We start from the raw sequence: 27,368 nt of genomic DNA on the forward strand, positions 1-27,368 counted from the left end.
TTTTTTCCTCCCTTCATGTATTTTATTTAAGAATACACAGATTAAAAGAAGTGCGGATGTTATCACTCTGGTTTGGGTTGCAGCTTGTTCTTCTCCGGCTCAAAGAAATATTTTTCAAGAGCGCCGGTCAGTTCCTCCAGTTCTTGCTTCAGCTTTTCAAAATCACTAAAATGAGACAAGTTGGAGTAAGATTTCAACTTTGCTTTATAAAGACTCTCCCAACCCAGAGAGATTTTAATTCCTTGTAAGGAATGGTAGCAGCCTGTTTGGGGATTGTTAGGCAGATCTAAAGCAGTGGTGTGGTTCCAATATTTTTACCACCGGTTCGGTGGGCGTGGCTTGGGGGGGCATCCTTTGCGCAGGCGCAGAGGCGTTTTGAGTCACCTCCTGGCATTCTGCGCTCTTTCTGATGTTTCAGCAGCTGCCACGCGGCAATTACTGTGTCGCGCAAAGCAGCTGTGCTTCAAAAGCAGGAGATAAAATTAATATGGGAGCATTAGAGAGAACCGGTTCGGTCTCTGCTGCTCATTGCCGCTACCGGCTTGACAGAACCGGTAGAATACCGTCACTGATCTAAACCCTATCAGACAGTGGTGGTATACTGCCGGTTCGCACCGGTTCTAGCAATCCGGTAGCACCCGTCAGCAGTTGGCCCCGCCCATCTGCCCCCACCCTTTCCTGTCCTGTATTTCCTTTGTTTGTAGCTCAGCTGATAGGCGTGGCAGAGTGGAATTTGCCGCCTCAGCTGTTTTACTCAGGTCAGTTTTCATGCTTAAAACTGCCCGTTTTAGAACGCTCCACGCGCACCCACAGAACCGGTAGTAAAATATTTTGAATTCCACCATTGCTACCAGATGACTCCCTTAACCACAGTCTAACTGAAGAAATACAACATTGTACTTCCTTATAATCACTTTTTTTTGTAGGGGGGAATTTTATGGAAGGGACCATTTAGGTTGATAAGCTCTGCTTATCTGCATGTAGAAATCCAGAATAAAACACCTTGAACAAACAGCTGTCTAGACACTGCTTAAATATACAGTATAAGGCACGGAAGACAATCGTTTTCCAAATAATCAGTTCAATGGTGAAACTGGTCTTATTGTTAAGAAAAAAAAATCAGTTGTTCAGCCATTTCATGGACAACTCAATTAGATTCCAACTTCCTTATTTATGGCATTTGGTTTAGAGCCATTGTGGTGTAATGATTAAGGCACCAGGCCAGAAAACAAGAGATGGTGAATTCTAGTTCTGCCTTAGGCCTGAAAGCTGGTTAGGTAATTCTGGGCCAATCAACAGAAGATAGTGAGTTTTAGTCCTGCCTTAGGCATGAAAGCTGACTGGGTGATTTTGGACCAATCACCAGGAGACAGTGAGTTCTAGAGCAGCCTTAGCCATGAAAGCTGGTTAGGTGACTTTGGGCCAATCATCAGGTGATGGTGACTTTCAGTCCCACCTTAGCTGTGAAAGCTGAATAGGTAATTTTGGAGCCAATCACTTTCTCTCAGCGCAACCCACCTCACAGGGTGGTTGTTGTGGGGAAAACAGGAAAAGGAAGAAGTATAAGATGCATTCGTCAGTTTGAGTTGCTTAAAAGTAAGAAAGGCAGGATTTTTTTAAAAAAAAAACTAATAATAAAATTCAAATTCCACCCATCCAAAGAATGGAAGGTGGAATAAATTAGGTAATCACTTCTTGCTTTACTAATCCCATTTGTTACATCATCGTCTTTTAACAACCCTATAATCCATTGAGGGGTGGAGTCCAAGCAACTGAATGGAGCTAGCAGAGGGTTTTAATGGCCGGATGCCCTTCCGGTTGCCAATGCGGAGTTTTTTCAGCAGTTATATTCTCATTGTGCCCAGAAAGAGAGAAATATCTGCCTCTACCTAGGATTGAACTCACTGCCTCCTAATTGTGATGTGAGAGCTCCGCACTACTCCAATCCCATTTGTTACATAAACGTGAAATATAAAACGATTTGCTGAAGGAGACCCAATAGCGTAACTTGTCTCCGGTGGTTCCATATTAAACCAATTTTATTATTAGCCGCCCGTAATCACTTAGGTGGTTATGAGCGGATATATAAATCAAGACAGATTGAATGGCGTGTATGCATGCACTGTATCTATGTGCTTACATTTGTATGCATTTATTTTTTAGGGAAGGTATTTCAGACGTTTGAAACACAATTCATAATGAATAAGATATTGGAATTTGCATTCTGTGATGTACAGGAAGTCCTTGCCTTACAACAGTTCATTTAGTGATGGTTCAAAGAGACCCTCAAAAAGGGACTTATGACCATTTCCCACACTTTATGACCATTGTAGCAGCTCCACGATCATGTGATCGACGGTTTGACTCATACTTATGACCTTTGTCCCAAGGTCATGGGATCCCCTTTTGGAACTTTCAAAACCAGCAAAATCAATGGAGAAGCCAGATTCACTTAATGACTGGGTTATTAATTTATCAGCGGTGGCAAAAAAGGTCATAAAATGGGGTAAACCACTGTCTTACCTCACGTTAACCACGTGAATTTTGGGCTCACTTGTTGTCATAAGTCAAGGATTACCTGTATTTCGGATAACCAAAGTCCAATTTCACAAAGTTTAGTTTACTTTATTGTCATTGCACCTCGTACAGTGAAATTAAACACCATCTTCCGCGTACATTATGACTATGAAAATAAACACAAACACACATCACTCACACTCCACACATTGAATTGAAAACCCCTGATATTGCATTAATATTGCACTCTACAGTAGAATTCAATAGAGCTACTGCCCTGGGATAGAAGCTGTTTTCAGCCTATTTGTCCTTGCTTTTATTATCCTGTACCATCTGCCAGATGGTAATAGTTAAAAAAAAAAGGTGCCCAGGATGAGATGAATCTTTGAGAATGTTTTGAACTTTCTTAAGGCAGTGGGAGCTATAAAGCTCTTCCAAAGAGGGAAGAGGGCAACCCATGATCCTCTGGGCAATGACGTTAACCCTCTGGAGTGCTTTCCTATCTGCCACAGTGCAATTGGCAAACCATACAGAGGTGCAGTAAGTTAGTTAAGAAAGTTAGGAAAATGCAAATTTTAATCAGTTATTTCCTATATACCGGCACACACACACACACACACACCACACACACATATATATAGAAGTCTGAACTATACCTGTTTCCAGGAGGGGCAGAAAGTTCTGCGTAATATTTGATTTTGGGTTCAGTCCCGCTGGTTCGCATGGTAGCTACACATCCATTACTGAATGTAAATGTTATCATGTGGCTGCTTTTACTCGTGGGGAGCACCTGAGAGGAGAGAAGTCAACTTCATCAGAAAGCTTTTTCCCCAGAGTCTGTGACACATTCACATGTGAGAAGCACAGGACAAGTCAGATAGGACTCGTTGAGAAAAAAAGAAGATGGCGTCAAATAGGAGCAGGCGGCCTCCAACGTTACCGTAATAAGATTCCAGAAAAGAATTTGTAGACACAGATGGGAAACCAAGTTCCCTGGATAGGACCACTGTCTCCAACCGATTGTCTGTTGTGGCCCACCAGCGGTCAGTGGAGCTAGCGGCAGACTCGGATAGTGAGGAGGTTGGGGAGGATCATGGGCCAGTCCTGGAGTCTGGGGAAGGCTCTAACAAGGGCTCTGCATCGGAGGCAGAGATGGGGCCAGGGCTGTCCGACATTTATCACCTGCCTTCGGAGTCGGAGATCAGTGGGGCAGAAGAACAGCTGGAGCCTGTTCCCAGTGTGCACATGCACAGAGTTGCCAGGAGAAGGGAACAATTAAGGAACAAGGATCGATTCAGGAGCAAAGGCTCAGGTGGATGGGGAATGAAGCCTCTAAAACGTAAGAGTAACTATTAAATAAGGAGAGAAATCTCTAAGGAGATTCTCAGTCATCCAAGTCATGGTTGTCCCAAAGATGCTTTTTTCCAAAGGCCTACTGGACTTGCTAGTTTTTCTTTGAAGACATTTCACTTCTTCAAAAATGGAAGAAGGATGACCCGGGACAAGGCACAAAGGCCACAAAGCCAGCTGAGAGTTCAAACTCCCCTTTGATGCTCCAAATTTCCCCCAAACGTTCCCACGCTCTTGGCAAATCCCAGAGCAAAGTGCAGGCGCACACAGACACACGGGAGTCTCTGGCTGCGCCGAGACCAGCAAAGCAAAGGGACGGGGAAATGAGTCCCCGAAGCAAGGAACAAACAATGAATCCATGAAGCAAAGAAGAAGCAAGCGGTCCTACAAGCTCCAAATGTCTGCAACGGCCCACACAAAACTCTACAAATTCAGCGTTGGTTTCTGACAAACGCCCCTCCCCACTGCGTCTCCTTAAATTTCAGTCCCCAGGGGTGCCTTGTGAAGAGGGAGGGGGTGCTCTCCTCCCGAGTTGTCGGGTCGGCCTGTGCTGGTCCTGCCTTCTCTCTCCTTGCTCGGGGATCAGGAGGAAGGCAGTCCTTGCTCATCACTTGAGCTCCATCGCTCCTCCTGTCTACTGCTTGCCCTCTCTCATCATCCTGCCCCTGTTCCTCCCTGCTAACAAGCTGTTCCAATCCTGAGGGGTCCTGGGCTGCCTTGTTCTGCTTCTCCCCACATTCCTCCGAAGCCAATGAAGTCACCCCCCTCGATCTCTATTGGTTCCAGCTCCGGCTCGTCTTCCTCCTCAGATTCAGGCTCCGATGGAGGGGTGGAGGCCTTGACAAAAGGATATTTTCTCAGCTCATTTATTTTTCTTATTTTGTACTAAGCTCATGCAAAACAAAGCAAACAAAAAAAAACAACACCCTACCTTTGGGATAAGGAGAGAAATAACGAACACGCACTAAAAAAGAAACAAACCCAAGATTTCACAATGGAAAACCTGGCCAGCCACTTACTGCTTTTTTATCAGCCTGGTTACTGTCGTAGCCGGTCGTCAGATCTCTGACTCCAGAGACTGCAAATTTCCCACAGGTTTGTGGGTAGGTATTTTCCCCCTCGTAATTCCTAAGCTTCTCGAACAGAGCTGTGATGACCTTTTGATCGTAACAGATAAAATAGGAGGACTTGGTGATATGATAGCCGTATCTACATAAAAAGACAAAGCAGGAAAAACTTTGAACGCCAAGTACAGCTGGTCTGCACGTTGTAACACAAACATACAAATTGTTGATTTGGACAGTGAGGAGGAGGAACATGGCCCAGTCCTGGAACCTGAGGGAGGCTCTGACGAGGGCTCTGCATCAGAGACAGAGATTATCAGCTGCTTTCAGAGTCAGAGATTAGCGGGGCAGAAGAACAGCTGGAGCCTGTTCCTGATGTGCACATGTGCAGAGTTGCCAGAAGAAGGGAACAGTTAAGGAACAAGGATCGACTCGGGAGCAAAGCTACAGGTGAATGGTGAATGGCCCCTCCCATAGGGAATAAAGAGGAGTGAAAGGGGACTGGTGTTTGCAGGAAACAATGAGTTCAATTCATTGGGGTGAAGATTTGTTCCTGACTTCTTGCAAAGGAATTGCTGCTACAGCGTGGTGTTTGGAAGATATTGGCCTGGCAACTCTCCAAGCTTGCTAAAGATCTGTAATTGTGAAATCTCATGAAAGGCTGTTTGCTGGGACTTTGCTGGAAAGGAATTCCCTTTAACCTAAATAAAAGGGGTTTTATTGGGACGAGGAATCTGCTTCACGATCTTGGGAAGCCTATATCAGAACACAAATATACATATATGTTAAGGAATCTAGAAACTCAAGTGCTGCTTCTGTTGTGGATGGATTGTCATCTTCTGTACATCAGGAAGAACGTTATCCCTGATAGCTAAATCAGCATTCAACTCCTCGGAATAAGTGAGTTTGATTTAAATGAGATGAAGGAGGAGGAGGAGATGGATGAGGATGGAAGAGAATGAGAAGATGGATAAGGATGAGGAAGGAAGAGAACTAGAAGAAGATAGATAAGGAAGAGAAAAAGAGATAAGGATGAAGAAAGAGAAAGAGAAGGTAGATCGAGATGATAAATAGGATGTCATGCCCCTGTTGGAGTTTGAATCTGACGAGGAAGACAAACAGCTGACAGGGGTGGGAGTGCGGCTCTGTTGGCTGTGGAGGAAACTGGGGAAAGGCAAAATCCAGCTGGGCAGAGCAGGGAAGAGGTAGAACAAGGGAGGGGGGATTTGGAGGAAGATCCAGGCCCACCCCCTCTTCATCCTGGGGCACATAGGGAGGAACGGAGAAGAGAGCAATGTGGGTTGCATGGCTTCCAGGGGAGGAAAGGGCCCTGATTCCTTTCATTAGCCACACCTGGGAATGAGAGTTTAAAAGAGATGCAAGCTGAGTGCAGCAGCTGCTGGGAACAAACTTGAGTTTATCTTGTGTTGACTTTGGTTATCTGCGTTCCTGGCGTTTTCCCAACCGTGTTGAGTTATTGCCGGACCTTCACATCTGGAATTCTTTCGCCTGCCTGTCAGACTAATTACCTCATCTTGCCTTGATGGACTTATAGTTACAGTTTTTGTTGACCATGTTTTGGACTTGATTCCCTGCAATCAAAGGCTATTCCTGGGAGAGTTTTTCTCCAGCCCAGAAGGTAACCAGGGCATTGGGGGCAAAGTTGGAGCTAATAAAGGGACTCCTACTGATTATCTGACTGTGTTGGCTTTGTGCCATGCCCCGGGTCATCATGTAGGAGCAGAAGAACATAATCAGATTAATTTGTTCTATTGCCCATGTTTATCCATGTTCCCCGATAGTTATAAACCTCATCCTGCAGAATTGAGGACCTCCGTTTCTTTACTGAATTTATTGATTAAACAGGTAGTCCAATTGAGCCCAAAATTTCTGTTGCTAAGTGAGACATTGGTTAAGCGAGCTTTGCCTCGTTTTACAACCTTCCTAGTGACCGTTATTAAAGCGAATCACTGCGGTTCTTCAGTTACTATCCCGGTTGTTTAAGCAAATCTGTCCCCCCCCGCTCCCCCGAGGGAGAAGGTCACAAAAGGGGACCACGTGATCTGAGGACACTGCAATCATGATAAATTTTTGCTAAGCAGCTGAATAAATTCAGTTGCTAAGCAGCTGAATTTGGATCATGTGACCATGGACACGCCGCGACGGCTGTTAAAGTGTGAAAAACAGTTCTAAGTCACTTTTTTTTTTAAGTGCCGTTGTAACCTTGAACAGTCGCTTGACTGAATTGCTGTAAGTCGAGGACTACCTGTCCCTTAAATGTTAAAAAAAAAAAAGGCACTCTGTGTTTTGTTAAATGATACTCACTCTGTGTAAATGTTTTTCAGCTGCTGAGATAGGGTCACGTTCTTCGTGGCCAGAAAACTGGACATCTCTGCGGTTATGACGGCTGCACTTACGCCGTCTTTATCCAGGACCACAGGGCTGCACATATATCCTGAAAGTTTACAAGGAAAACAAACAAAACCTCTTTGTAAAACTATTCCAATACAAGTGATAAAATGCCAAAAGGCACACAAAGTAGTTACCCATGTTTCCCCAAAAATAAGTCCCTGTCTTATATTTCTTTTGCCACCAAAAAAAGGCACCAGGTCTTATTTTAGAGGGATGTCCTCCACTGACTAACCTCACTTATGCCCGTCGCCCCCAGTCTCCTTTTCACTCTCAGAGGCCTTCAGGAACAACTTCTGTGGCCCTCTGCAGCTGATAACGGAGCTCTGGATCGAGCCGGAGCTGTGTTATCAGCTACAGAGGCCTCCAGAGAAGCCTTGCCAGCCTCGCAGAAGAAATTGACCAGGAAGGTAGGTGTCAGGGAGTGCGAAGCCTGGCTACAACTGTCCAAAGGTTAGTAGTAGGGCAGCTCTACACACACCATCCCCACCCTAGCTTAATTTTTACCCGTCCACTCTGGAGAGGGGTGGGATCTTAATTGGGGCTTATTTTGGATGTAGGGCTTATATTGGGTGCATGTGTAAAAATCAAGCTAGGACTTACTTCCAGGGTAGGTCATATTTTCAGGGAAACAGGGTACTACAACCCATTTTGGTTGCCATACTACAAAAAAGAGGTTGAGACTTTGGAAAAAAGTTCAGAGTAGAGCAACTCAGATGATCAAAGGCCTGCAGACTAAAATATATGAAGAATTGCTGCAGGATTTGGGTTTGGTCTAAAGAAAAGAAGAATTAGGGGTGACACGATAGCAATATTCCAGTATTTGAGGGGCTGCCCCAAAGAAGAGGAGGCCAACTTATTCTCCAAAGCATGTTTGGGTATTTTCCCACGTCATTGTAGTTGTGCTTTTAAAGTTGTAGCGACGTTTCGGCAGACTCTCATCTGCCATCATCAGGTTTCTGTATTGTGTCCGTTGGACGCAAGACAGACACAATACAGAAGCCTGATGATGGCAGATGAGAGTCTGCTGAAACGTTGCTACAACTTTAAAAGCACAACTACAATGACGTGGAAAATACCCAAACAAAGCTGAATGCCATACATGTATGTATGTATATATGTATATATGTGTATATATATATGTGTGTGTATATATATATATATATATATATATATATATATATATACATTATACATATACACACATACACATACACACACACACACATATAGTGTATATATAGTGTATATATATGGTATTCAGCTTTGTTGGTAGTTTCCACGTCATTATAGTTGTGCTTTTAAAGTTGTAGATACAACTTTAAAGCACAACTATAATGACGGAAAATCCCGAACAAAACTGAATACCATTCATGTAAGTACCCGCGAAAACTTAAGAAAACACACACATATATATACACACACACATATATATGCATGTATGTATGTATGATGTATGTAAGTAATGTATGTGTATATATGTATATGTACATGTGTATATGTACATGTATATATACATACATATATACATATACACACACACACACACACACACACACACATACATACATACATACATACATAGCGAAATACCACTCACGCATCATCACAAAATCTCCAGAACTGTAAAGCCTACAAACTTGAAATTTGGCACTTATGTTCCTCTTGGCTTCTAGGTGCTCACTAAGAAAGGATTTTTCAAAAAGACCATCAGACCACCAGTATTTCATATATTATTATTATTTTTGTTATTGTTATTATAGTTATTATTAACGCGCTCTGATGCTAAGGAGTTCTACTCCCCCTCCCCACCTGAAAAGAAATCTGTTCCAAATGCAAAACACAAGCGGAAGAGAGGAGTTTCAATTTCACAGCAGCAAGCAGCTTTAGTACAGAACCGTTTAGCTAAGCCATGCTCAGGCTCCTTGCTGTCTCCTTCTTGCTCACAGCAAATACTGTTTCAGTTTCCAAACAGCCCTCAACTCTCTCACACATACTGACAAGATGCTAGCCAGATGAATACTGATGGACGCTGGTAGGCAGAGGCAGAATTCTTTCCCCTTATTTTCCTCCCCAAAAACTAAGCCCGACCACATAGTTTCATAGCGAAGCACAGGTATCCAGCTAGTATAGAATATATCTATATTCCTTTACTGTTTAATAAGGAGAAGCATATTACCGATGGCTTCTTCAAAAGCGAATAAGACATTTTTTCCTTGATCTATCAGCTCCTTGGCTCGATTTCCCATCCACTTGAATCCCGTTAATGTTTCCTGTATTGACCAAGGTTCAATGAAAAGATATATGAGAATAGAATGGGAATTTCTTTTAAATGTATTTATTTATTTTATTTACCATTACATGTAGTAATACTGCTGTACGTGGTGATGTCACTTGACCCCATATTTCTGATGTACTGTATGCATATGCCCATGATGGCAAATGGATGGCACACATGCCACAAGTGGCACGCAGAGCCATTTGTGCTGGCATGTGAGCTGCAAGCAAACTTACCTCACTGTGCATGCATGCGCCTCACAGCTCTTTTTTTTTTGATGGGGGGTGGGTGGTTTGATGCCTTTTTTGGCCTCCCAGAGGCTTGGAAAAAGCTTCTGCCTGGCTTTTCAGGATAAATTATAGGCCCATTTCACCACTTCCTGCAATACCAGAAGTGACGAAACGGGCCTATAATTTCTCCTGAAAAGCCTTGTAGACGCTTTTTCCAAGTCTCTGGGAGGCCGAAAAAGGCCTCAAACCAGCCGAAAATCAGCTGTGAGGCATGGTGCTGGTAAGGGGGTGGTGGGATTGCGCACGTATACACAGGGGGTGTGAGGAGGGGGGGCACGTATTGCATTCTGGCTGCTGGTCCGCACGCAATTTTTGGCACAGGACCCCAAAAAGGTTAGCCACCACTGGCATATACTGTATTTTTCGGAGTATAAGATGCTCTGAAGTATAAGACACACCTAGCTTTTGGGGAGGAAAATAAGAAAAAAATAACCTGCTTCTGACTCTGAGCAAATTGCCTCCTTGCAGCAAACAACCTGTTTCAACTTTAGCACAACCTGATTAGCACAAGCAGCTGATTGTCTGTTGGATTGGCCTCCCAACGATCAGCTGTTTCAGGATGCAGGGATCGCTATTGCCACCTCTGCATGTCACATTTTTGGCCTGTTCCAGGTGGCGGGGATCAGAAGGGGTAGAAAATGGGGCATGCGGAGGCCGAAAACAGAGTGTGCAGAGGCCAAAAAGGGGATGTGGAGGCCAAAAATGGGGCGCACGTAGGTGGCAATAGGCGATGGTGATCCCTGTAGCCTGAAACAGCTGATCATTGGGAGGCCAATCCAACTGACAATCAGCTGCTTGTGCTAATCAGGCTGTGCAGAAACTGACCAAGCTGTTTGCTGCAAGGAGGCAAATTACTGGGAGGCAGAGGCCAAAGGGTGAGGGCTGGCGGGTGGGTGGGGCTTCAGCAACATTTGCTGTATAAGATGCACAGACATTTCCACCCACTTTGTGTGTGTGTGGGGGGGATAAGCGCATCTTATACACCAAAAAATATGTTATGTTTCTAAGTGACATCAGAAATATGGGGATCAAGTGACGTCACCATGTACAGCAACCTAATTACAGGCAGACCTCGACTTACAACAGTTTTATTTAGGGACCGTTCGAAGTTGCAACGGCACTGAAAAACGGAAACCTATGACCATTTTCCACACTTAACGACCGTTGCAGCATCCCCACTGGCAACTGACTCATATTTACGACGGGTGTCACGCGATCCCCTTTTGCCAACTTCCAACCAGCCAAGTCGACGAGGAAGCCAGATTCAATGAACAACCATGTAACCTAAGTTCACCAGGGCTGTGATTCGCTCGACCCTGGGGGGGCAAGCAAGATGGTGAAAGGAGTCCAAACTGACTTGACCAATGTTTCGCTTAGCGACAGGAATTCTGGGGTTCAACTGTGGTCATAAGTCTGCACAGGGAAACCAAAAGGAACTGGACCCTTACCTCAAAATGAAAGCCTTCCTTAAGAGCGATTGCTTGTAATATTTTGGAGGACACGGTGCTCGATAACATATATACGTCTTTAATGGCATTTGGAGTCTGATTTTGATTTTTCCAGCACGTGAAGAGCCACCACCCTAAAAGAGCTCCGAATTCGTTGCCGGAAAACACTTTCCATTCTCCACTGCAGAGATGAGATAGAGGTTCCAGAAGTTAAGAGCAGTGGTGGGCTGCAACCGGTTTAACAAACGGTTCTGTGAGCACGCGCAGCATTGAAAAAAACACCAATTTGAACCTCTACAAGGCAGCCCTGGTAAGTAAAAACAGCTGAGGCGCGCAAAATCCATTGTGCCGTACAAATCAGGTGAGCTGAAAAAGACGGAAATATAGGACAGGATAGGGCCATGATGGCAAACCTATGGTACATGTGCCACAGGTGGTACACAGAGCCATTTGTGTGGGCACACAAACCCCAGACAAACTTACCTGCACTGTGCATGCGCGCACCTCCCAGCTGATTTTTGGCCTGTTTGTGGCTGTTTTCGCCCTCTGCAGCCTTGGAACGCCAAAAAACAGGCCTTCCAGAAATACCGGAAGTGCCAAAACAGGCCCGTTTTCAGCCTCCTGAGGCTCCAAAGGCTTCCTTCGAGCTTCTGGGAGGGCAAAAATGACCTCCCCCAGAGGCCCTCCAGTGACTGAAAACAGGCACTTCTGTTATTTCTGGAAGGCCCATTTTACAGCCTCCTCAGGCTGCAGAGGCTTCTCTTGAGCCTCCAGGAGGGCATAAACAGTCTCAAACGGGCCAAAAATCAGCTGGGAGGTGCACGCATGAGACTACAGAAACCATTTGCACTACTCAGGTGACCCTAAGGACACAGATAAACCTCCAAGTGGCCTCAATAACTCTCAAAAAGGATGCAAATGACCAGCTGTCTGCAAAGAGTATCAATCTTTCCATTCCTCACCATCTTGTCAGAGCTGAAGAAGCTTCTTGGGTGAGAAGCGAAACGTCTTCAAAGAAAAACCAAGAAAGTCCAGTGGCCTCTTGGGGGGAAAAAAAGCACAATTTTGGGACAACGGTGTCAAGAAAGGGCATAAAATGGGGTAAAGCTCACTTAACAAATGTCTCACCTAGTCACATAAAATTTGGGCTCAATTGTGCTCATAATTCGAGGATTACCCATAGTACATTTATATGCCGCTGATGTCTTTTTATGTTAATCACCTTGGCAATTTACCACACTTACAGCAAACATGGGCTTCTAACAAAACAGTATCTGAATAGTAAAAAAAAATACTTTTCTTTTTAAAAAAAATCAATTTTATATTTCCCAGGTATTCCTCCCAAACAACAAAAAATGAAGTTTGGTAATCGACAAACTCACCTTCCTTGTTTCTCGGCCACCGCAAGCCGATCAGCATCTGGATCGTTGGCTAAAATAACCCGAGCGCCTTTTTTATCAGCTAGGGCAAAAGAGAGAGTCTGGAAGGAGAAAACGGTAAAAAGACCGGCACAAATTATCCTTCGAAATAAAACCAACAAACATCTTCTACCCCGACCAAAACAAGCATGGATGGTAGGAACGGGACAATCCGCCGCGGCCAACTCATTGCGGCCAATTACGGTACAATTCAATTTAATTATTTAAATATACTTTAAAAATGATTTTAATTTTTGGCATTCCCATTCTGTTCTCTCCCACCTTTTGGCATCCTTTCATTAATGATTTTATTCCACCGTCTCTTTGATATCGGTGCAACTCCTGTCCTGCGGTGAGCCTGGACTGTGGCGAATTGTCCTAGACCTCCGATCGAGAAGTCTGGATCGCAGCGATAAGGAAGGTGCGCAAAAAGATTTTGGAAGCTTGATCTCGTTCAGCGGCACGAGGTGCAAAAAAAACCCCAAAAATCCACAAACGAGTCACATTCTGAAAATCCCCGCCTGCAAAACTGCTGAGAAATTAGCAGCCGGAAGAAGCAAAGAAATTGACTTGCCTTTTTTGAGAATTACAAGCCGTATGCGAGCTTAAAAGAATGCAGACATTTAGAGCTGCGCTTTAGTTGCAAAAGAACATCTGAAGGGACAGGAGACGAAGATGGAAGAAAAATGCACTAAATTATGTTTTTACCAGTACACCTTTCCCTTCCTCTGGATTGGGGTATTTTACGGTGGGAAACTCTGGATCGGGGTCCTTCTGTTCAGGCACGGCAAACGGAAGGCTAAAGTCGAACGCCTTAAAGGCCGACTGCACAAATTCGTGGCCGACCCCATGGACGGAAGTGTGAACGAATTTCAACTTGGTCTCCCTGTTTATATCCCTGGAATCAAGTAACAAGAACGACATTTAGCTGGGAGGACATTGTCTGCCGCAAGAGAATAACAAAAAAGGAGTGGGGAGATTGTGGAACACTTCTTACAAATTGTTCAATGCAGTACAGGCAGTCCTCGACTTAAAACGGTTCATTTAATGACCATTCAAAATGATGACGGCACTGAAAAAAGGGGACCGGTGACCCAGTTTTCACACTTACGACCGCCGTAGCATTTACATTCAGATGCTTGGTATTCAGATGCTGGTGCAGCCAGTAGCGGAATCGGACAGTGAGGAAGAAAGTGTCATGCCCCTGGTGGAGGCTGACTCTGAGCGAGAGGAGGAACAGCCGACAGGGAGTGGAAGGGTGGCTCCGGAGGTTGTGGAGGAGGCTGGAGAAGAGCAGAGGCTGCCTGAGCAGTCACAGGAGGACCCAGGCCCATCCCCTAACCATCCTAGGGCACATAGGAAGGAGAGGATAAGGAAGAGACGTGGTCTACTTGGGAGAAGAGGGCCTTGATCCTCTTCATGGGCTGCAGCTGTGACAACTGAATAAGAGTATGGACCTGCGTACTGGCGAACGCTGGAAATAAAGCGTGTAAATATCTCTAGTTTATAGTTCCTCTCTGAGTTTGGCATCCTTCCCACAGTGTGTTATCTGTGGACATCCTCCAGCCATATCTTGCCTGGTTTGTGTTGCTTTATTCCTTCTTTGTGTAACTGTTTGTGTGGGGTTTTTTTTGTCTTCCGTCAGAGATATTTGGAGCTTGGAAGCCAATGGAAGGAATAAAAGGGGCTTCACCTGTTTTCTGTGTTTGTTTTGTATCCCATCCTGGGTCATCACAGAAAGGGGACCAGTCAGGGAGTCCAGAGAGAACTCTGCGTCTGATGGAGACATGGGGCTAGAACCATCTGGGAGCGGGGTACTGCCTTCAGAGCCTTTGGAGTCTGGCAGCAGCGAGGCAGAAGACCCAGGGGAGCCTGTTCCCAGTGCGCATATGAGCAGAACTGCTAGAAGGTGAGAGCAGCTGAGACAAAAGGAGCAACTCAGGAGTAAAGCTAGGAGGTATTGTCTCTCCCGTGACGGATAAAAGTCAGACCTAAAAGATGAAACCTTTGCAGGAAGCAAAGTAATTCAATCGGTTCCGAGTCCTCCTTGAAGCTCTGTGCATTTTGGTTGTTTTTTTTTCTTGTACTTCGGCTGGTTTCTTTTAAAGTTAATTGGATACTTCTGTTTTTAGCAGCATTCCACAGAATTGATAGGTGTGTGCTTATCTTGGGGAACGGTTTAAGATTAATTCCGGCTGGGAATGAAAATAATTTCCAGCTTTGCAATAAAATAGGTTATGCTTTTAAAACAAGTTTGTGATTAATTACATTTGACGAAGCCTGGGTTAGAACACTTGGCAACTGACTCACACTTATGATGGTTGCAGTGTCCCAGGGTCACCCCTTTGGCTACCGCCTTGACAAACAAAGTCCAACGGAAAAGGCCAGATTCACTTAATAACCATGTCGCTAACTTAACAACTGGAGTGACTGACTTAAGAACAGTGGCAGGAAATGTCATAAAATGGGGGTGAAACTCACTTAACAAATGTTTCACTTAGCAACAGAAATTTTGGGCTCAACTGTGATTCTAAGATGAAGAACTAGCTGTGTTAGTGATTTGGGCTATAGCATTCCTTGGCAGCTATGAATTTTAAACTGTGTAAGGATTGAAATCGTTTTTAATTTGATTTTTTTTTTCATTTCTGTTCTCCACCCAATGTCACTTCTTGAGATGGGTGGACACATAAATGAAACCTGGAATAAAGACAGTTAGTCCTCAATGTACGACTGTAATGGAGCCCAACATTTATGTCGCTAAGTGAGGCATTTATCAAGCGGGCTTTGCGCCATTTTACGACTTTCCTTGCCACCTTCGTTAAACAAATCGCTGAAGTTGTTCAATTAGTAACACGGCTGTTAAGCGAATCGGGGCTTCCCTGTGGAGGTTGCTCATCAAAAGTTCTCAAAAAGGAATCCCGTGGATCCTCCCCTTATCAGGACATTGCAACCGTCATAAATGTGAGTTGGTTGTCAAGCGTCCCAATGTAAATCACGTGACCATGGGGGGGGATGCTGCAATGGTCATAAGTGTGAGAAAGAGTCATAAGTCCCGTTTTCTAATGTCGTTATCATTTCCATCACTAGGTGAAATGTTGTAACGTTGAGGACTTCCTGTAATTCAATGAGCCGCTCACCTGTGACAACAGTGCCGCTGTATATCTTTGAAGTAATCCTTGTTAACTGTCGCAAAAGGATCATGGAGTAGTGGACTTGGATCTATCAGGCTGTCCTCCCACGCTTGAGGCCACGGTTCTAGGTTCCCATTAATGGCGTCGGCGATTCCTCTATCGTGTGGACCGATGATCTGCGAGCCATTCTCCCAATAAACCTGAACACCACAGAGATTTATTTTTAATCTTTATTAACAGATCTTTCGGCTCGATCTATGCCAGTGGTGGCTAAACTTTTTGAGCTCCTGAGCTAAAAACTGTGCCCACACCAGCACTTGTGTGTCAGCACCCAGAATACAATGTGCGCCCCTCTCCCCAGCCCCCTGCGCATGTGTGCACAATCCCCCACCTCCACCCCCTTACCTGCACTGCACCTCACAGTTGACTTTTTTTTCGGTTGGTTTGAGGCCTTTTTCGGCCTCCCACAGGCTTGGAAAAAGCCTCTGCAGGGTTTTTCAGGCTGAATTATAGGCCCGTTTCGTCACTTCTGGTATTACAGGAAGTGACAAACGGGCCTATAATTCATCCTGAAAAGCCTTGCAGAGGCTTTTTCCAAGCGTCTGAGAGGCTGAAAAAGGCCTCAATCAAATCGGGAAAAAAAATCAGCTGTGAGGTGCGCATATGCGCAGCGAGGTAAGTTTGCCTGCGGCTCGCATCATGGACCTATGCTATCTAAATTCATGCTAACACCCCTGGAATTAACCGGAAAGACTATTTATTTATTTAGTTTTATTTACTTGCACAATGCCTCTAATCTTCATAAACAATTCAAGGTGCAGAAACGAATCTACTATTCCTTCCTCCTCCCAATATTCCACACAGCAGCAGCAAAACTCAACTGTGTGGTGGGTTGGGCCAGCTGGCTTTCATGCCTAAGGCAGGACTACAACTCACCATTTCCTGGTGATTGGCCCTAAGCCCCCGAGCTGGCTTTCATGCCTAAGGTAGGACTAGAATTCACCTCCTCCTGGGGATTGACTCAAAGTCACTCAGTCAGCTTTTCTGTCTAAAGCAAGGACTACAACTCAGTCTCCAGCTGGCTTTCATGCCTGAGGCTGAACTAGAATTCATCCTCGCCTAGCGATTGGTCCAAAGTCACCCAGCTGGTTTTTGTGCCTACAACAGCACTAGAATTTATAGTCTCCTGATGATTGCACAAAATCCCCCGTCAGCTTTTGTGTCTAAGGTGGATCTAGAATTCACAGTCTCCTGGTATTTGGCTTAAAGTCACCCAGCCGACTTTCATATATAAGATGAGACTGGAACTCACTGTCTCCTGGTTCTTAAGCCTGACACTTTTAACCACTAGTGCTTTAATCCATCTCAAAATATTTCTAGAGATACTATGCTAGGAAAACTATGTAAGATAATACCTTATATCCATTGTCTTGTTTGGGATTGTGAGATGCAGTAACCATAATTCCAGCAGCAAGTTTGAGGTGCGTCACTGTATATGGCTATAGGAAACCAGAAGAAAAATATTAAGGAAGTGTTCTGACCCATGCCCAATCCAAGAGGAACAGAGAAACCTTGTAATAAAATAATTACAAAATAATTAGCTGTGATAATCACAAGCCTTGCTAAACTGTGCAAGACTTGCCAAAAGATAACAGAGAAGAAATAATTTGCAATACAAGAATCTTCAAATACAAACGCAGGATACTGGAACGTCCACGAGGCTGGAGTTTCAAAACGTCTTTGCCTTCTGCAAAGTATGTTCGTTTCACAGCTGGCTTTTATCTCTTAAGAGAGGGGACATTACCTTGCAGCCTTACTCCCGAGTCGCCTGTGCTGCTGCAGATGCTCTTTCCTGCGAGCAACCCTGCGTGCACGCACACTTGGCACAGGCTCCTCGGGAACCTCCTCATCACTGCTGCCAGCCCCCACAATCTCTGAAGGCAGCAGTCCACTCCCTAATGGTCCTGGCCCCTCATCTGAGTCCTCATTCTCCTCAGCCATCTGCACCTGCTGCCGGCTAACCACAACAGAAGGAAGGAGATTCTTAGGTCATCCAACCCTGACAGCTACCCACCTCTGTACAAAGCAACAACTTTTTAACAAGCAGAGTCAAGGAACAGAACAACCCGTCAAGTCTCCACAAAGGCTTAAATTCACTAGAGGTCAATGTTTTTCAAATCTCCCAGGTCGTCCTCGACTTACAACGGTTCGTATAGTGACCGTGTGAAGTCACAACGACACTGGAACGAAAGGGACTTAAGACCGTTGTTCACACTTACGACTGTTGCCCCCGTCCCCACGGTCACCTGATCCAAATTTGGACGCTTGGCAACTGACTAATATTTAGGGGTGGGATTCAGCCGGTTCAGACCAGTTGAGGTGAAGCACACACTCATCAAACCGGTTGTTACACTGGTTGAATCCCACCACTGTTCATATTTATGATAGTTGCAGCATCCTTGTGTGTGTGTGTGTGTGTGTGTGTGTGTGTGTGTGTGAGACGTGATTCCCCTTTGCTACCTTTTGACAAGCCACTTAACAATCGTGTGATAACTAAACTTCTGCAACGATTCATTTAACAGGGACAAGAAAGTTCACAAAATGGAGCAATACTCCCTTAAGAAATGCCTTGTTAGTAATGGAAAATTTGGCCCGCATTTTGGCCGTAAATTGAGGACTACCTGTCGAAGAAGCATCCCTATATTTAAGATTTCAAGTGTACATTAAGTATACACTCAAGTATTTCAAGTATATTTTAAGGGTCTACTTTTATGTCGTAATGAGGGCCAAAATGACTTGATGAGATGGACGGCTATAGAAATTGAACCAATATTCTGGGGAGGCTATTGAAACAATCCTCCTGTATCTGCTGTTGGAAGCGTGCACGAGTGACAAAAACGACAACGAAAACCCTACCACAAATGGAGTTGGTGTGATCTGGGAGAAAAGGTAGACAGGAATCCCCTGGGTGATGAACGCCGTGGCAGCGAGTCTTGCAAACCTAACAGCCAGAAAGGAAAAAATAAAAAAGTCAAACTTGAATCCTATCGCAACAAACTTTACCTTGCTATTGTATTATTAGCAACTGAAATAATACGCTTTACGAACCCCCGAAAATAAGACCCTGTCTTATTTTTTTTTGCCACCAAATAGGGCACCAGGTCTTATTTTTGGAGATGTCATCCACTGACTAACCTCACTTGCACGCATCGCTACCCAGCCTCCCTTTCACTGTCAGAGGCCTTCAGGAACTACTTCTTCTGCAGCTGACAAGGCTTTCCTGAAGGCCTCTGCAGCAAATAACAGAGCTCTGGATCGATCCGGAGCTTTGTTATCAGATACAGAGGCCTTCAGGAAAGCCTGGCTGGCTGCAGAAGAAATGGGCTGTCCAGACAGGTGTCGGAGTGTGCAAAGCCTGGCTACAACTGTCCAAAGGTAAGTAGTAGGGCAGCTCCACCCACTCATCCCCACCCTAGCTTAATTTTTACCCTTAAGACTCTGGAGTGGGTGGGACATTAATTAGGGCTTATTTTGGAGATTAGAGCTTATATTGGGCACATGTGTAAAAATCAAGCTAGGGCTTACTTTCAGGGTAGGTCATATTTTTGGGGAAATGTGGTATTATTTTTTTACCCAACAGAAACAAAAATTGTTTTATAGTTTAGTTCATAAACCAACCTCATTCGCTTGAGCTGACTTATTTTATTTATTAGATTTTTATGCCGCCCATCCTTTGTAGGGGGGGGGGATGGGCAGCATAAAAATTTACTAAATAAATAAAATAAGTCGGCTTTATCGATTGAATTCATTAGTTGACCCATGAACACATTTAGCTACAAATTAATATATTCCCCATTATAAGCAAACAGCAAAAAGCGTATTCCTGTTAAAAGTTACGGTTTATAACACTATGGTGTCCTGTTTATTTATTTATTGGTATCCCGCCTATATTATTTCTAGAGATAACTCAAGGCGGCGGCAATGTCCAATACAACTTTCTCCTTCTATTTTCCCTACAACAACAATCTTGTGTGTGAGAGTGACTGACCCAAAGTCACCCTTCTGGTTTTCAGGCCTACAGCTGAACTGGAACTCAACTCTCTCCTGGTGATTGGGCTAAAGACAATCAGCCAACTGTCATGGCTAAGGTGGGACTAGAACTGATCATCTCCTGGTAATTGGTCCAAAGTCACCCAGCTGATTGTGATGGCTGAAGTTGGAACTAGAACTCACCGTCTCCTAGTAATTGGTACAAAATCACCCAAGTTGGCTTTCATGGCTAAGGTGGAACTAGAACTCACCATGTCCTGCTGATTGGCCCAAAGTAACCCAGCTGGCTTTCATAGCCAAAGTGGAACTACAATTCACCATCTCCTAGTGACTATCCAAAATCACCCTGCTGGCTTTCGTGACTAAGGTGGAACTAGAACTCACCATCTCCTGGTGATTGGTCCAAAGTCACCCAGCCGGCTTTCGTCTAAGGCAGGACTAAAATTCTCAGGTTCCCAGTTTCTAACCTGATCCTTTAATCACTACACCAACTTGGTTCTCTTGTCTTCTTGAACAATAGATTTATATACCTCCTCACAGTGCTTTACAGCACTCTCTATATGAGGTTTACAATGCCAGCATATTGCTACCAACAATCTGGGTTCTCACGTTACCGACCTCAGAAGGATGGAACGCAGAGTCAACCTTGAACTAGTGAGACTCAAACCCTTGGCCATGGGCAGAGTCAGTCTGCAATCCTGCATTTTAACCGCAGCGCCACCACAGCTTTTCCAGATACTTACCACTCACGAGCTTCTCTTTATGGAATCTGTACTTATCAATCTAAAATTTGCTTTTAGAATAGACAGGTTATTTTCCAAGAAGAATAATGACTGCCTAGGCCCATAATAGTGAACCTATGGCATGCGTGCCACAGGCGGCATGCAGAGCTATTTGTCCTGGCATGCGAGCCGCAGGCAAACTTACCTCACTGCGCATGCACACGCCCCACAGCTGATTTTCGGCCTTTTTCAGCCTCCCAGAGGCTTGAGGAAAGCCTTCGCAGGCCAAAACGTAGGCCCGTTTCGTCACTTCCTGTATTTCCGGAAATACTGGGAGTGACAATATGGGCCCATTTTTCGGCCTGCAAAGGCTGCAGAAGTTTTCCTCAAGCCTCTGGAAGACCGAAAAAGGCCTCAAACAGGCCAAAAATCAGCTGGGAGGTGCAGTGCAGGTAAGGGGGCGGCGGCGGTAGGATTGCGCACCCAAGCATTGCAAGAATTGTGACAGATACCTTTTGCTGCTTCCACCAGTTGATGGATGGGCCCGCGCATCGTAGCCTATAACCACTCCTCTATTTTTCAGGTCACTGATGTTCTTTTCCAGGTACCTACAAAATCCCTAGAAACAAAACAAAACAGTCGAGTTTAGCAGTTTTGTTAAGCTTCCTCGGTTTTGGTTTCTTTATTGTTAGTTGCACACTCAACTTTCTTTATTGTTGGTTGCACACCCAACTTTCTTTATTGTTGGTTGCACACCCAACTTTCTTTATTGTTAGTTGCACACCCAAATTGTTAACTGCACATCCAACTTTCTTTGTTGTTAGTTACACACCCAACCTTCTTTATTGTTAGTTGCACACACAACTTTCTTTTTTGTTAGTTGCACACCCAACTTTCTTTTTTGTTAGTTGCACACCCAACTTTTTTGTTAATCACACATCCAACTTGCTTCAGTGTGGTTATTGCTTGGAAAATGGGGACCCAACTGCCTGCAGAAGTAACTCTGATACCTGGGAAGTCTGGATAATAGTCAAGTCATTCATCTGGGATGTTCCAGGCCCCATCGCCGCTCGTAGTCCAGCCGTCCCAAATTCCATCCGTGAGCCGAAACATTTTAATAGTTCTTCTGTGTTTCCCTTGGCAATCAGCTGCTTAACTATTTCCAAGGTTTTAGGATTCTGCAAAATTATTATAAATGTGAGTTTAGTTATTTCCACTTGTTGTATACGCGTAGGGTAATCTGTGAAACATACATACATAGAGCCACACACAGATACATATATCTTCTATCTATCTATATACATATAAAAGCGAAATACCCCTCACGCATCATCGCAAAACTCGAGAACCATAAAGCCTACAAACTTGAACTTTAGCCCATATGTTCCTCTTGGCTTCTAGGGGCTCACTAAGAAAGGTTTTTTTGAAATTACCATCAGAGCATTTTGAGTATTTCCTATATTATTATTATTAACATGCTCAGATGCTAATGAGTTCTATTCCCTCTCCCCACCTGAAAAGAAATCTGTTCCAAATGCAAAACACAAGCAGAGGAGGGGAGTTTGTGTTTCAGTTTCAGAGCAGCAAACAGCTTTAGTACAGAACAGTTGAGCTAAGCCATGCCCAGGCTCCTTGCTGTCTCCTTCTTGCCCACACAGCAAATACTCTTTCAGTTTCCAAACAGCCCTCAACTCTCTCACACACTGACAGGATGCTAGACACATGAATATCGATGGATGCTGGTAGACAGAGACACATTATTTGACCCCCTTCTTTCCCTCCCCCAAAACTTTCTTGATCACATAGTTTTGTAGCGAAGCACAGGTATAGACATATATATATTTACATACATACATATATATGAGATATATATATTTTTATATAATTAGATACATAGACATACAGATATACATACACACACACACACACACATGTGGTTAATATGTAGACAGCAAGTTCTCGACTTACAACAATTGAGCCCAAAATTTGAAACCCATGCTTGCACCTTATTGCAAATTTTTTCACTTCCTCTTTTATGATATTTAGTGACAGAAGCAAACAGTCTTCCAAGCATTTGCAGGCAGTTAGCCTAAAACCATTATTATTAGTCTATAAAATGGCAGGTATTTTCATTGAATTCAAGGCGAAGAACATTCTGTAATACCGGATTCCAGCGATTGCCCTAATTAAATCATGAGCCTCGAGCCAAACTTCAAAGGATTTATTAGAGGCGACATGCTGGCATGGCCTGTACGAAGCCAACTCTGACACACGTAATTTACTATCACCTGTGATCCTGTTTCCCTCCCTGCCCCCTGGGTGACTCATAAATCAGATTCTCCAACTAAGCACATTGCCAACCAGATTACTTAGTCCCGATTGGCTTAAGTGAAACGTAGAGACCAACATTTATTTGTTCATGCATTCCAGGCGGACACTGGGTTCATTCAAAGATTATGATATCACTGAGAGCATTTGCACCAAGACAAATTCCTGGCGTGTCCAATCACACTTGGCCAATAAAGAATTCTACTCTATTCCATCTATTCTATATCAGACCCTGTAATAGCTTGCCAAATTCAATTAATGTTTCACAACAGCTACAATTCGGCTTACGGGACGAGTCATCCAACTGAACTTTACTTAAGGTTTTGTGATTTTCTGCCCCTCTGAGCTCCTTGCTTAAGAGTGGAGACGGTTAGGGTTAGGGTTTGCTAATAGGGGGTTTGATCGAGCGACACCTAAGGGTTTTTGCAGAATGTGATTGCTCAATTAAAACTCCCAGTTCTGCTTGCATCTTGCATCAGGTTCTGCTGAATGGTTAACCCGTTGCAAGCTGCCTCTAGTACCAGAATTTCTCCTCTTCTTAAGTTCTTGAGATCAAGAGGTGGTCAGTACGTTTTATTTATTGGTTTCCTTCCGTATATTCTTAGTTTTTTTTTTAATTCTGCAACTAAGATGATCAAAGGCCTGGAGTCTAAAAGATATGAAGAACAGTTGCAGGATCCGGCCATTAAACACTCTGCTAGCTCCTTTCCGTTGCCCAGACTCTAACCCTGCAAGGGATTATGCAGCTGTTCCAAGATGATGATTATTCTATTCTATTTTCTATTCTATTTTCCATTCCATTCTCTTTTGAAAAATAAGACAGCGCTGATCAATTGAATGTAATCACCAGGATGTAAAACCGTTCCAGAGAGTTCTAAAATTTAATTTGGATCATCACATGTCCTTAGCACCACATGCTTGTAGAACACACTATGTGCTTTAAGCTATTCATAAAATAAAATCCCGGAATGATTCAATTTATGTGATTCAATCTCCGCTCTAGGCTGGGCTACATCTTATGCAGGATAAAATGAGGTGTGTCCCGTGAGTTGGGTTAGGTTACCAAGGGACCCTACAAAGACTTTTCAAGGCCCAACTGAAATAACCCAGCACACTGAATGCCAGAATAAGAAAGTTGGAAGGCACCTTGGAGGTCTTCTAGTCCACCCCCCACCCCCGTTCAAGAAGACCCCATAACGCACTTCTGTTATGGATTGCCCCAAGACTTATTTCTCAAGCCATCCTCAATACTTCTGTAGATGTCACAGAGTCCCTCGGAGCATGGGACGGGTGGTATCTAAATTTGATCAATTAATTAAAAGGCCCGGTCACTATCTGGAACGGAGACTCTTTTATTTTCACTCATTTATTTCATAATTCAGGTGCCACTGAGATGGAAAAAAAAGATAATTAAATTAAGCTGCCCAAGCAGGGCATTAAAATGCAAATAAACACCAAGAGCTACTATACTGTGGTGGTTCGCCAGCAGCAGGTGCAGACAGCTGAGGCCTCGGAGAGCGAGGACTCAGATGAGGGGCCTGCGTGTGATGCAGGGATGAGGCCAGGGCCATCAGGGAGTGAAGCCTTTGGAGATTGTGGGGGCTGGCAGCAGTGATGAAGAGGCCCCCAAGGAGCCTGTGCCCAGCGCGGGTGCACACAGGGGTGCTCAAAGGAAAGTGGAGATAAAAGCCAGCTGAGAAACCGGAGTTCTTTGCAGGAAGCAAAGAAGTTTGATACTCGAGCCTGGTGGACGTTAGGAATATCTGAGTTGGTATTTGGAGACTCTTTGATTTATTGTGTAGTAACTTTATCTGGTGTTCTTGGCAGCCGTGCAAAAACTTGGCAAGGCTCTTTTTTTTATCGGAGCTAATTAGTTGGAAGCAGCCTTTTACCAGTGAAAGAACGGGATTCGTAAATGCAACATTAAAAAGTTGTGCTGTTACCTTTGTCTCGTGTTTTCTCTCTTGGAACCAGGTTTGGGTCAGAACATATACAGGTAGTTCTCAACTTGTAATGTTTAGTGAAAAAAGGGACATGAGGCCGTTTTTCACACTTACGACCACTGCAGCTTGCCCACAGTCATGTGATCGAAATTCAGAGGCTTGGCATCTGACTCCTATTTATGACGATTGCAGCGTCCTGGGGTCATGTGATTTCCCCCTTTTGCAAAGTCCATGGGGAAGCCAGATTCACTCAACAACCATTTTACTAACTTCACAACGGCAGTGATTCACATCAACAGTGAACAGCTGCGGCGAGAAAGATCGTAGATAGATAGATAGATAGATAGATAGATAGATAGATAGATAGATAGATAGATAGATAGGAAGGAAGGAAGGAAGGAAGGAAGGAAGGATTCTTTATTGGCCAAGTGTGATTAGACACACAAGGAAGTAGAAGGGAGCAATTTCCTTTAACAAATGTTTCACTTAGCAATAGAAATTCTGGGCTCATTTGTGTCCATTAAACAACTATATTTCTTTTCCAAAGGGATTCTTGAATTCATAGTTTTTTTAAGCTGTTCGCTGGCAGGCCAGAATGGCTCTCAACTTGTTAGGAAACCACAATCTTACACCATAGCACAGCTAAGGTGTGACACAATCATTTAGGACCAGAAGAGGAAGGGGGCTTATTATCCCAGTAATTCTCTATCATCACCCCACTACCACCCATTTTCATCCTGCTTCTTCCTGCAGGCTACTTTTATACAAATATTGAATAAAAGCTTTGGATAAAGACCCCAGATATAGGTTGACGTAATTTTCAGTGAAGCCACAAACCTCAGAGAATTCAATAGAAATGAAGCAAGAATAACAGGCTGGCTCTAGCCAAATAATAATAATAATAATAATAATAATAATAATAATAATAATAATAACAACAATAATAATAATAATAATATAGTAACAACTACTGGGAACATCAGGTTGAGAAGGTTCTGGAGAATGGAAAAGTCAAGACCTTGTGGGACTTCAGAATTCAGACTGACAGGCACTTGGCCTGCGAGTCCAGTTGCCAAGCATCCGAATGTCAATCATGTGACTGCAGGGACGCTTGCAATGTGACAAAAGTCCCTTTTTTCTCTCCCCAGCACTGTTGTAACTTCGGGCGGCCACTAAAGGAACTGTTCTAAGTCGAGGACGACCTGCCTATTGACCAATGACTGAGAAGCACAGGGCTGTAGTATCCTTTTTGTAATATCCTCTCTATATAGTAGAGTTGTGAGACAAACTGCCTTGGTTGATGATGGTTAAATCAAGCAAGCCAGGACGATGGGACGTTTTGCAAACTGGCTGTCGGAGCGCATCTGATTTATTTACTATTAGGAGTAGCCTTGAATGACAGCCAAGGCACGCAATAAGCCTCAGGGACTTCAACCCGGAAACCACCAGTTCAAATCCTGCTTGGGCCTTGAAGTCCTATCAGATTTTCTGCCAGGGAGGAAGGACAAGAAGGAACCACCCACACGTTTTGGCCAGAGCAGACCCCAGCAAAACCAGTCACCCCCCCCCACTGCACAACCCCCCCCATTTTTTCTTCCTGGGGGAGGTACTGAAAAAGGGGACCCCCGTTTTAAACCCATCGGAGCAATTCAAACCAATGCCAGGGTGGAGAGTTGGAGCCGCCCTAACTCTGATTTTTTTCACCCCTTGGGTTTGTTTTTTCTTTTTGGGGAGGGGGAGCCCAGTCAAACCATGGTTTTTGGGGGGAGGGGGGAATACCTGATTGCAACAGATCCCCAGCCAAACTTGCTTTTCTGGGGGGGGGGGTGTTGCCTGGTTGCAACAGATCCCCAGTCAAACCCCATTTTTTTCTTGTTTTGGGGGGACGGGCACCTGGTAGCAACAGATCCCAGCCAGACCCCAATTTTTCGGTATTTTTGGGGGGCGCCTGGTTGCAACAGATCTCCAGCCAAACCCGATTTTTATTTTTAGTTTTGCTTTTCTTGGGGGACATCTGGTTGCAACAGATCCCCAGTCAAACCCCAGTTTTCTCTTGGGTTTTTTTTGGAGAGGGGGCGCCTGGTTGCAAGAGATCCCCGCCATGCACCCCCTTGCTAGCCTCGGAACAAAGCCTTAGCCAAAGGAGGAGAGACCACCAGGAAACCCAACCCCCCCCCAACCCCGGAGCGCCGCGGAGGGAGGGCGTAGATCGGGAATCGGGGCAGCCCCCGGGGGCGATGCAGCCTCGGGATCCCTTCCGATCTCTCACCTTGTCCCAGAGAAGCCACTGGGCCGCCGCCGCCCGGGCTCGATCCGCCTCCCCCGCCATCCGGATGCAAAAAAGACGCGCAGGGAAGGGCCGGGCTGCCGGCTCCCTCCGCAGGCCCCGCCCCCCGGGAGGCGGAGTGAAGGGTGATTTG

The 27,368-nt window shown here is 44.6% G+C and overlaps 2 protein-coding genes across 2 annotated transcripts in view; one reads left to right on the forward strand and one right to left on the reverse strand.

Moving 5' to 3' along the window:
- PGM2 (phosphoglucomutase 2) lies at positions 1 to 27,285 on the reverse strand. The gene is made up of 14 exons (XM_026699860.2): positions 27,218 to 27,285; positions 21,688 to 21,855; positions 21,190 to 21,296; positions 18,822 to 18,906; positions 17,321 to 17,404; positions 15,912 to 16,105; positions 13,483 to 13,672; positions 12,739 to 12,836; positions 11,357 to 11,537; positions 9,520 to 9,613; positions 7,257 to 7,386; positions 4,887 to 5,076; positions 3,174 to 3,307; positions 1 to 165 (listed from the first exon to the last, which is right to left on the reverse strand). Exons 1-14 carry the CDS (start codon positions 27,275 to 27,277, stop codon positions 63 to 65), a joined length of 1,818 nt encoding a protein of 605 aa, XP_026555645.1. The 5' UTR covers positions 27,278 to 27,285; the 3' UTR covers positions 1 to 62.
- Positions 1 to 27,368, forward strand: part of LOC113435791 (toll-like receptor 6) — a 458,202-nt gene that overhangs the window by 261,151 nt on the left and 169,683 nt on the right. The gene's annotated exons all lie outside the window — the stretch shown is intronic.

This window comes from Pseudonaja textilis, chromosome 6 (assembly GCF_049901715.1).
Source record: "Pseudonaja textilis isolate UNSWEBS1 chromosome 6, rPseTex1.2, whole genome shotgun sequence".
NCBI classification, from domain to species: Eukaryota; Metazoa; Chordata; class Lepidosauria; order Squamata; family Elapidae; genus Pseudonaja; species Pseudonaja textilis.